The sequence below is a fragment of the Camelus dromedarius genome, chromosome X (genome assembly GCF_036321535.1).
Source record: "Camelus dromedarius isolate mCamDro1 chromosome X, mCamDro1.pat, whole genome shotgun sequence".
Classification (NCBI taxonomy): Eukaryota; Metazoa; Chordata; class Mammalia; order Artiodactyla; family Camelidae; genus Camelus; species Camelus dromedarius.
The window spans coordinates 23,154,898-23,166,328 of record NC_087472.1 but is presented as its reverse complement, the minus strand read 5'-3'; the positions used below and the strand labels follow the sequence as shown (position 1 = coordinate 23,166,328).

General features: G+C 45.0%; 1 protein-coding gene across 4 annotated transcripts in view; it reads left to right on the top strand.

The window, feature by feature from the left end:
* The first annotated feature begins 9,792 nt into the window (after positions 1-9,792).
* GRIA3 (glutamate ionotropic receptor AMPA type subunit 3) overlaps positions 9,793-11,431 on the top strand; it is a 262,136-nt gene continuing 260,497 nt past the window's right edge. For 2 of the 4 annotated variants that reach the window (XM_010991645.3, XM_064482784.1), the window contains exon 1: positions 10,276-10,649. In XM_010991645.3, coding sequence (XP_010989947.2) covers positions 10,541-10,649 — 109 coding nt within the window. In that variant the 5' untranslated portion in view covers positions 10,276-10,540. The other 2 variants (XM_010991643.3, XM_010991644.3) reach the window with 2 other exon arrangements.

Genomic DNA, 11,431 nt, shown 5'->3' with positions numbered 1-11,431 from the left:
ATTGGAAACATCCACAAGCTGGCGGTAATGATCCCTTCGTTTATAACCATATCATCAGGGCAGGCTGATATTATAGGTATGATTTCCCTGGAATGAAAGTACAGTATATTTCTCCAACCACAAAATTCTGTTTCTCTTGTGGCAGAATTCATGATTAAAGAGCTTAGGATGTTTTCATTAAACTTCTAAGACTGTTGAGATCTTGAGGAAGCCCATGAAAGCCTTCATTTATTAATTCATTCAGCACACCTTTATTGAGAAGCTTCTGGGAACTAAGCACCATGAAAAGCATTTTAAAATAAACTTTATGTTCACAAAATACACAATAAAGGAAGCAGCGTAAATAAAAGAGAGAAGCAATGACAATTTTCACATTATTCAAACTTGTTAATAATGGGAACTACGCAATTACTTTCCATTTACCATCCCTTGTTTGACAGATGCTTCTCAAGGTCTCTTTCCTCTAAAGTTTGTATGAAATGTTCCTAATTTTGGTTTGCATTCAACATGGAAATAATAATAGTACTTAACCTCAAAGAACTGCTGTAAGTATTCAACGATTCAGGTAAGTCATTTAGCAGAGTACCTGGCATGGGGTAAGAAATATATGTTAGTTATCATCATCATTGTCATCATCCTCATGATCATTAGCTTCACTATTGTCATTGTCATCAGCATTAGCATCAGGATAAAACACCAAATGAATCTGTATATACCAGAAATTTGAGTAAAGGCAATTCAGAATTGGGGAGGAGTCACTGCTTTCCCTTTATTAGTGAAATGTGGCAATGTTCTAAACTCTTAAAGGGGAGGGGATATTTGTTTTGTTTTGCTTTGTTTTGTTTTGAATTTAAAGGCATTGCCGTGCAAGGACTTTCTCAGTGTGGTGCATCTGGATATAGAATGATCTTCCCCGTAGGGAACTCAATTTGAGTTTAGATAACAGGGTAGGTAAGATTGTAAGAAGACGCTTCGACTGGCCTCCTGCCAAGATACAGTGATTTTAAGTGATTTTTCTCTCCCTTTGTAACATGGAACTTCTCTTGAGACTGGGGCAACGCACTGAGGGAGGCCTGGAGAAGCAGCTGAGGAACTGTTTGTGGCCTCCCTAGAGGAAGGTCCTTCATTTCCCTTGGGCCTATGGCACCCTTAGTGAATGAGTTTTCTCCCGGGGCCCAGAGTCAAGAGGCCAGGGAATTGAGGAGGGAGGCGATCCACACTGCCCATTCTCCTCCACCAGAGCAGGCTCTGCCCTCCAGGCAGGCTTCTTAACTGTGACAGGTGCGGGCATACAAGGGGCCCTTGCTAGAAATGCCCCTGTGCTTGCCGTGATGCTCTGCTCTCTTTGTCTTGAAATTCTTAACAATGTTTGAAAAAGAGCCCAGCATTTTCATTTTGCATTGGACCCCACAAATTACACAGCCAGTCTCTGCCCTGAAGAGTTTCTAAATACTGAGTGTGCTTTGCTCTTAATCTCCCTCCTTCCTGCTGCTACTTCGTAGAGTCCATCTCACTCCCCACCCTTCAGTCCAACAAGCGATGGTGTCTCAGTAGAAACTAGCTTTCTGCCTAACCCTGCACTCTGAGATCACTTCAGAGATATTTTCATAACTGCTGCTTCCTCTCCTTTAACATTCTGTCTAAACTAAAAATAAGAGAGAGTAATAATGATAATAATAATAATATTCCTTGAAGCACTGATGACTAGTAACAAGCACTGTAGGTACCTTGCAGTATATTAAGACAAATGAGACAGCCAAGGAAGTCAGAACGCCTTGGATTCTGTGTCAGATTTGGGGAAGTGACAGACATTCTATCCTGCCCCAGTTTTTTCACCAGTGAGCTATTACTATAGAATGTCTAGAAAAGTAAAAGCAGTTAGAAATACTCTCAGAAAGTTCACATTTCCTTATTTCTATAACTTGAGATAATCAGCTTTACCAACCTGCATGCTACAATATTATGTGGACACCTCTCTCTCTTAGCTTGGAAGGAGAGGTAGACAAGATGTATTCCCAATTCACAGATTAAAAACATTGAAACTCAGAAAGTGTGATTTGGGCAGAAATGCAATTAGAATCCAGGTTTTCAGATACGTGGTCCAATAACCACGTATCTGAAAAGGTATGTGTAAACCTGGTTTTTATAAAACTCCTATTCTGAATACGTAGGAGTAGGGTTTCTCAACATTGACACTATTGACTTTTGTGACTGGATAATAGTTTGTTGTCAAGGGCTGTCCTGTGCATTACAAGTGGTTGAGCAGCATCCCTGGCCTTTACTCAGTAAATGCCATAGCACCTCCTGCTGGGTATGACAATTAAAAAGTCTCCAGACATTTCCACCTGTCCCCTGGGGGGCAAAACCACATCCAACTGATAAACACTGCACAAGAACAGTTCATTATTTAAAGGAAATTTTTGGTGAATCCTTTAGTAAACCACTGAACTCTCTCTAAATTTGTATTTCCACATACTGGATTTTCTTACAGTAGGAGACACCTTATTTTCAAAGAAGAAAAGCAATGATTTTGGTTGTGTGGCTTATCATCTAGAAAAACATGAAATGGTTCATATGCTTTCTTTTCCCGCAAAATAGTATGATGTTCATGGAAGTGATGTCATAAAGATTCAACAGAATATGCTCACAGCACACAGATTAAACAGATTCAATTTTAGGAAACCCAGAAATTCCTCTTTAAGAATTAGCTACAAACAAGCACCCTAAAATTCCACTGTTTCAAGTTATCTCTTCATTCCTCTAAATATGCTGAATTTGTTTTTAAAGCAGGAAACCCAGAATTTCCTATATCTAAAGGAGTATTAAAAATACCTCAAGGTGTCTAGAGTCAAATCCCCAGCTGACAGATTAGGAAACAGAAATTAAGACGGGGAAGTGGCAAGCAAACAGTAAGTCTCATCTGGCCCTTAGAGCAACCCCATAAGCCACACATTGCCTCAGCGAGATGGATCATAGAGTTTATCATCCAAACTGGGATATTTTTGAGAGTGAAAGGGCACATTAGTAATAACTGTGCCAGGACAATGGCATAAACTGAATTTTCCTGGACAAACCAGGATGCATGGTCACCTTAGACTTAGATCACTCGTACAAATACACCATAGCCAGATGTGTGTTGTATTAGTCCCCAAATCTTAGTGACTTAAAAAAAAACAACAATCATTTATCATTTATCACTCATCTGTAGGTTGGCTGTGACCCAGCTGATATAGTGTGAGCTCAACTGGGCAGCCCTTCTACAGATTGTAGTAGATGAGACGGTTCTGTTTCTTACTTCCGTCCTGTGAGTCACCTGAGGTAGTTCCACTCCACATGTCTTTCATCCTTCTTGGACCAGCAAACTCGCTGGTACATGTTCTTCTCATGGCACTGACAGAGGTGAAGATGACAAGCAGAACTGCATGAGTTTAAGACATAGGCTAGAAAAGGTATACTCTCACTCCTACCCATGTGCCATTAGCCAAAGCAAGTCATGTGGCCAAATCCAAAGTCAAAGGGTAGAGAACTAAATTGCCCACAATAAGGCCATAATAAAGGCAGGGATGCAGGAAGGAGGGACTCATTGGACCACTCATTCAATCTAATACATGCTTCACCCATCCCAACCTCATTACCACCACCCACACACAGACATACACCTTAAAAAGGAGGGGGAAAAGCCTATTTGCCTTCATATGAAATGTCATAATGCTGACTCACTTCCTGACACAAAGTTATGAGTTTCAGAATCTGGAGTCAGTTTCTAATTTTCATAACTACTCCAAAAAATGGAAACTTTTCCAGTTGAGTATAATAGCATAACTCCTCAACCAATTGGCACCCAAAATTCCTCAATAAACTTCTCAAATCTGCTCAAATAAGCTACCCTTTCCCAACTAGGACTGGGATGCAGAGACAGTTTTAGGTTAGGGGTTAATTTCCCCTGACTTGCCTGTGCTATTTCACAGTGACAGTTTCTAACCTTCCCAGAGGGGTAAAAAAAAAGTATACATTAATAAAAATGTCAACAATATCATATTTTGGAGGTAACCTGGAATAATTCACAATAAATTAACACTTCCCATCAGAGAGACATTGTAGCTTACAGGAATGTCACTTTGTGAGAAGTGAGAGTCCTAAAGCCATGTGATTTCCATCTACAGGTTTCAAGTCCATTCAGAGCCCACCAGGGGATAATTACTTGCTAAGATGTACCCATCCCAGCAGAATATATTTGTTATGATTCAATTCCATCTCAGCGTGAAGGGAATTCTGGTTTGGTGGATAAAGCCCTAGAGGGCTAAGAAACTCTATCCCCTTCCACTTGACTGTGTGACCTTGGGCTGTTCATTAAACGTCCCCGGATTCATAGTCTATGGAGTAACACCCTAGACCTCTGCTTACCCTGAGTTGGATATGGGGATGAGTCACTAGATCCCTATGTGAAAAGATGTGGAAGACTATTTGCCTCTACCCCTAGGAAAAGAAATTGTTTCTATAATAGTTTCTCACCTTGAACACTCAATATAACATGATTCTCTTAAGAGCAGAATTAAATATCAGGCAGGTGCATCATGAACTGAATTTAGGGGACTGAATTACTAAAGTAACAGAAGGATCTCACCATTGAGCAATCTACCTCTAGTGGACCAAAGACAAGACCATTTCAACAAGTCACCAGGAGCCTGTAGACATTTCAAGAGCAAAATGATCACCACTCACAATTCTCAGGAATTGACATTTGGGAAGATAGGGATTTTAGTGGGTTTTGTGGTTGTTTCCCATCTTCCATATCTCCTTCTTCCCACTGTGTGTCAGTCATGTGGTTTGGTGAGGGGAGTGGGGGACTGACTCTACTCCCTACTCTCAGCTCTATGGTTGGGATATAATCCACCATGTCATGGCAATTGGTTCAGGTAATTCAGGTCTAATCATGATATTGTTAGGCCACAGGATTAGATCATGAATGGTCATGTGATTCATTTTGAACCAATGATATAAAAAGATATGATGCAGATGTGAAATCAAGAAATGCTACAGATATTTTGCCATTGTGGGGGAAGCAGAAAGGAGAGAGGAAAAGAAATTTGGTCTTTGATAAAATTTTTGAACTACTGAATCCAATCAAATCTCAAGCCATTCCTACCTCTGTCCCTTCCAGTTACATGAGCCGATGCATCTCTCTTACTGTTTGTGCCAGTTTTAGTGGGTTGTGTCTTTATCTGAAGATGAGGATGCTTCATGTTTCAGATAAATGGTCTTGTCTTTGGTCCATTAGAGGTAGACTGCTCAATGGTGAGATCCTTCTGTTACTTTAGTAATTCAGTCTCCTAACTGAAGAGCTCAAGAGCATGCTCACTAGTCCTGAGGGTGATTAAAGGAGGCAATGTGAAAGTGTTTAGTCCAGAGAGGAAAGGTTGGAAGAGGGCTACTAAAAGTGAAAGATCACTTCCAAGTAATCGTGCCCCAAAACAGCTCCTGGAGATGTCTTCAGGGCAAAAAATAATGAATTCTAAACACCCTCACCATCTATAAAAATCAAACCAATCTGAAAACCATTTGAGATAAACAATTGCTTTCATGATCACTGCTCACTTGGTGTGACTATCTCCTGGAAGTTGCTGTGGACTCATTTCTGGGCATATTAAACCTGAGTTCATAAGGCTTCTCCTCTGACCCATGCATATACTCCCACCAAAAGCAGATCCAACTAAGCTCATGCCTGGAATTTCAGCTCCTTGGGGCTGTGGATTTATTCAGCAACATCAAGGTTGATACCCACATAGAGGATTTCTACAGAGCTTTCTGGAGGAGGTGGTGTAACGGAGAAGATTGGAAGATAGAGAAATAACATGAAGGACCCAGTCTTTCTTAGATATCACACCCAACCTGAGTCTCCAAATATAGCTGGACTTCATTCTTCCCAAAGAATCCAAGAATGGAAAGTGCAAAAGACAGCCATCAAGAATCAGTAGTACCTAGGTTAATTCCTTGATTAGAGTGTGGGCTGATGTTTGGACAGTTTTTCTGACGCTAAGATAATCCTGCCTCATGGAATCACAGGACCATAGAACGTGAGAGCAGGAAGGGTCCTTAGAAATCACTTTGCTGTATCTTTTTAGTGGCATAGGGTTGAATCTGGGATAAGGGAAGTACTTCGTTTCAGACGTTTAAACACCTTCCTCTACACTGCCACGGTAGCTGGTGCTCACTGTCTTCACAGCGCTTACCATGTTATATTGTCATGGAAAATGAATACCTCCTCTCCTCTCTGAACTTGAAATTCATTGAAAGCAGAAACTGTCTTGCTTCCTTATACCCCTGGTGCCTAGCAGTCTGTCATACAGCAGGTAGTCAAACATTTATTGAAGAAATCAAAGTTTCGAGTCAAATGGTGAGAAAGTTATCTTTCCATTAGGCAGAGGATCTAGTATCTTGGTTTCATTAACTTTAACGGGTAGAGCAGTTTCCCTCCAACGAATCCGAATGGTTCCCATTGTTATTTTCTCTCTTTGCAAAGTATCAAGTTAGCAAGTATGAGGCTCAATGCGGTATGGACCCCCATCTCCAAATTCCGCTGGCTGATGTTTCTTTTTGCTTAGCCAAGTGCCCCATTCCGAGCCCGAAACAAACAGAAACCTCAAAAGAGAAGTACTGTTTTCACTTTGGAATTGTAAATTAAAAAAATTTACTTTTTTTTGCTACCTAAACATTCCCACGAACAGGCTGTGGGCACCCTGCCAGGTGACCAGGTGCATCAGTGTGACAAGGCTGGCCCCAGCCGCAAGATCCCCTTCTTGCTTTCCGTTGACTATGACCTCATGTCATTCAAATGTACCAATGAAACCCCCTCATGCCTGTTGCTTGTGTATTCCATCCCCCAGTAAAGGCACTTGCCCCTGGGTCTCTGTCTCTCTCTGTCTCTCTGTCTCTCTGTCTCTCTCTCTTTCTCTCTCTGTCTCTCTTATCTCTCCACGTGCTTGGTTGAGCCCACTCCCTCAGTGCCCTACCCCTCATGTGGCCCCACTTTGTGGTATATGTGACTGTTTCTTTAGGACCTGTGAGTATAATAAACTTTGTTTTCCTGTGCCTCTCCTGTGTCCCCTTTTGTGACTGCACCTAACCATCTCATGAAAGAATATAAAACAACTTCTTAATAAGAACTGCAACAAATTATTTTCTTGCTGCTTCAACTGCACCACAGAGTTCATTGAAAAGCGCCAACCATGGGCCCTAAGATCAGCAGATAATCCTGAAAGGAGCAGGCATATCTCCTAACCACAGAGAGCGCGCTAGATTTGGGGCTTTGCTGGCAACATCTGGTGGCTATGATGCTGCTGGTACAATCTCTAGCTCCTCATTAGAAAACCAGTGATGAAGTTCAAAGAGCGTCTCACTGCTTTCTTGGGTGAGGGGTCAATTGCAAAAGAATTCGCACATATTAAGCAGACTTTTCAACCATTAGCAATATGCTTAGTCCACCACTGTGTCCCTGCTGACTTGGATGGGACAAGTCCAATTCTGCCAACAGCTGCCACTGACAGCTAAAAGTTGAAAGAGTGGCATCAGATGAAAGAGAGGAAAAAAGGTACTAGGCAGGGGAGACTGAAAATGGAAGGAAAGGGTGCCATTTTCAGCGATGAATTCAATGGAGGATTTTCAAGTGCAGAGGCACTGAAATGTCTTTCTTCTTCTCATTTTTCGTTACTGACCCATTCCTTTACTCTCCAAGCCAAATGACTGAAGATGGCCACAAATCTTTTCATCCACTGCTTATTGTTAGCCAAGCATGGGTGGGGACCCAGATGTCTTCAGGAGTGAAGTAAGGTGTGCTGAAAGCCACCACCCTCCATCCAAAATATGTTGTCCACTCACCTGAATTCAAAACTGAAACTCCTCATTAGTTATTCCTTTGGGGCAAGGCATTGAAGACTCCTATTAAAAGGCAACTATGTTATCTAAAAGGAGGAACATGTAGTGTCTGGCACAGAGGACAGGTTCTGTAAATGTGTCATTCTTAATAGTAAATTGTCACTGCCTGCCATTAGAACATTAATAAAGATGCATCTACCAGATTCTCTCCTGTCTCCTAGGGCTCTTGAGGAGCTACAATGGGAAGCCTGCCGTGGAACACTGGCAAAGATTTGGTAGCAGAGTCTGAGGTTTGGGGGATGATGGAGAAAGGGGAGGCTGACAGCGTGAGGAGCTTTGGGGGAGAAAAGGGCACTTTTAAAAGGTGAGAGAGAGGGAAGAGAGTTTAGAAATGAATACTTATTGATTCTTCTGTGAGTCAGGCATAGAATTAGATGCATTCACATCCATTATCCTATTTAACCCACAACCACTTTATCAGGAAAGAAATATTAATATTCCCATTTTGCAGGTGAAAAAACTGGGGTTCAGATTAAGAGTCACTTGAGGTCACATCCTGCCTCTATATGATAGAATATAGATTTGAACCTAGACCTTTTTCCTAAGCCTATGTTCCTGAACCATACTAGCTCACTCTCCACAATTGTCAAGGGGTGGCCAACCTAGTCTCTGCTACCCCTTTTGCCCTAATGCTCCAACCACTTGCAAATTTGGTCTTCTGTGACTCTCAGGTCTCTCTCTCACTGCTTGCCATGGACTATCCCACTGGAGACAAAAGATTTCCATGGCTGGTGGGTAGGAAGACATTTTGCATTATCAGAATGAATAGAAATTTGGGAAGAGCCTAGAACCATTTTTCTGGTTGCCCAGGGGTCTGGAGAGTTTCTGTTCCAGGCTCCAACCTATGTCATACCAAATCCAAAGTTCCAGCGTAATTGGTGTACCAGTTGGTCCCCAGGGCCCCTGCCTTGGTAACCCCCACCCCATGTGTTTGCTGTACACTGGCAGGAAGCTTTATTTTCCACTTAGACCAGGAAGAGAGGATATGAAAAAAGAACAGCTGGTGTGGGGAGGGATAAAATCCATCTCTTCCGGAGTAGCTGGGATAGGCATGAAAGACTTGGGAGATAAAGAGGCTTCTTTTTCTCACCACTGGAGAAAGGGGCTGGGGGAGGCATCTACAGCCACAAAGGTTCCTCCACAGCATGTTGTGGAGGGGACCATCGCCCCCCAACTGAGATCCAGGCTGCACTGCCTACTTCGAAGGTTCTTTCCTCCCCTTAGACAAGAGAGTGAAAGAGGAGTGGGGCAGAACTGATGGCCTCTTGGGGTCATTAGTCAGGGACCTAGGCTGCTATGTCCAAAGGCAACAGCAAGGGAGCAAGGCAGCTAGGGACAGTTTCCTCCAATCTTAACTTTCAGCCCCCACCCTAACCCCAAATCATTTCTACACCTCTCTCCTCCTTCGTTGTTGGGACTGAGCGTCCTTTTCATTAACCTTTTAGTTACCACCTCCACGCACATACTTTTCTACGCCCTCCAATGCAATCAGCCCCACGCTGCACATCACTGCCCTCTCGCCCTTCCCCCATGAGTCCGGCTCTGCGCCTGGGTCAGGGTAGGTCCTCGCCTCCCAGAGCTGTGGGGGTGGGGGTTCTTCACTGACCCTCGGATCTCCGCTGTAAAAACTGAGCGGCACGGCCCGGGCATGCGCAGCATCTTCGGGCGCATTGTGATGGGAACTGCTTCTTCGAGTCTCTACAAAGACTCCGGAGTAACCACTAACCGCCCCTCTCAAGACCCTCTTCTTCAAGACAGAGACACAAACGCACAGACAATGCCGCTTTTCGTTCTCTTTTTCTTTAAAAAGCTGGTTGCAGCTTGAAAGGCTGGCTCACGTGGGGACAAGTGTATTTCTATTGATCCCATCTCCCGTGTTGACAAACGCCAGCGCCGAGGCTTTGCAGTCCGCGGCTGCAGTTTGCAGTGGAGCTAAGCGGTGTGCGGCTTTAATTCCACGTCAGATCAACTTTGATCAATATCCCCCTACCGGCCCAATTGGAAGAGCCCAATCCACCGCCGCTGAGCCTTTCGCTCTTTCCTTCTTTTTTCCCCTCTTTAGACCCACCATCTTCTGGGGGAGAAAAGTCTCGGATTTTCTTTTTAATTTCTTACTTTCTCTCTCTCTCATTCTTTTTGGGGGATTTTTGTTTGTTTTTTTTGTTTTGTTTTGTTTTGTTTTTCGGTGTTTTGTCCTTTTTTGTTTCTTTTTGGTTTTTATTCCCCCTCTCTCTCTCTCTCTCTCCCAGTGATAGGGGGAGAGATTGATTTGGTGAACCGAGCTTGCAACGAATGAACCCGCCTTCCAGATTGGTGTGAAGACAGAAGTGAGGTGGGGGGCGGGGAGGGGGTGTGAGAGAGCCTGGGAGCGAGAGGGAGCAAGAGAGAGAGCTAGAGAGAGAGAGAGAGTGAGAGAGCGAGAGAGAGCAAGAGAGAGAGAGGAGGTGGTGGAGGAGGAGGACTAGTGTGGGGTGGAAAGGAAGAGTGAGCGAGAGCAAGTTGAGGGGAGGGGGTGTAAGAGCCGGAGAATTCTTTTTCTTTTTCTATTATTATTTTGACGACTCCCGAGTTGCGCCCATGCTCTTGTCAGCTTCGTTCTAGGCGTAGCATGGCCAGGCAGAAGAAAATGGGGCAAAGCGTGCTCCGGGCGGTCTTCTTTTTAGTCCTGGGGCTTTTGGGTCATTCTCACGGAGGATTCCCCAACACCATCAGCATAGGTAAGCGCGAGCGAGCCAGCGGGTCGGGCCGGGCTCTCCTGCACCGGAGACCACTGCCCTGGCGTGGCTACTGCGGTCGCGGGTCCCTGTCCTGCATGGCCTGCGAAGGGACTGGGGACGGCGATCGGGCAGGAATTGCAGGGATCTGAGCCCTAGAGAGCTGGCTGGTGTGGGGAGCACTGGGAACAAGAGAGGGGTCTCATGGGGCTGGGGGCGGGCGGACTGCCCGGTTTTCCGAGCTGAGCGGAGCAGGGGAGGCACGCAGGGGGCTGGGAGCCTGCATCCCGGCGAAGAGTCGCGGCTTTTCGGGTCGCTGCTCTGGACTTTGCCATGGCGTGCGTGCCACCGCTGGAAGTTGTCCCAGGGTGATGCCGCCTGTCTGGCCGCGCCAGGGCGCGTAACCTGGCCCGGGGCGCCCCATCCCGCGTCTCCGGGTCCCCGGAGACGAGCTAGTGCTGGGGGAGATGGGAGCCCACTCAGGATCCCCCAGACCCGGGCAGCAGCCGAGGTCGGTGGCGGATGGGGTAGGAGGCGGGGGTGAGACTAGGAGCTGAGCCAGCGAGCGGCGAAGTCACGCAGACCACGAATTCATGAATTTCCGCTGTGTCTGTCTGGAGCCCGACTCCCGGGCGCTGGGACGGAGTTCTCTCGGCTTCTCCCTGTATTTACAAGTCGAGAAGTTAGAATTGTTGCCGTTACAGAACGCAGCCCCTGTATTGTCATGGGCGGTGGGGGAGGCTATGGAGAACAGGATGGGGCAGTGCGGGGAATGAAACTGTTTT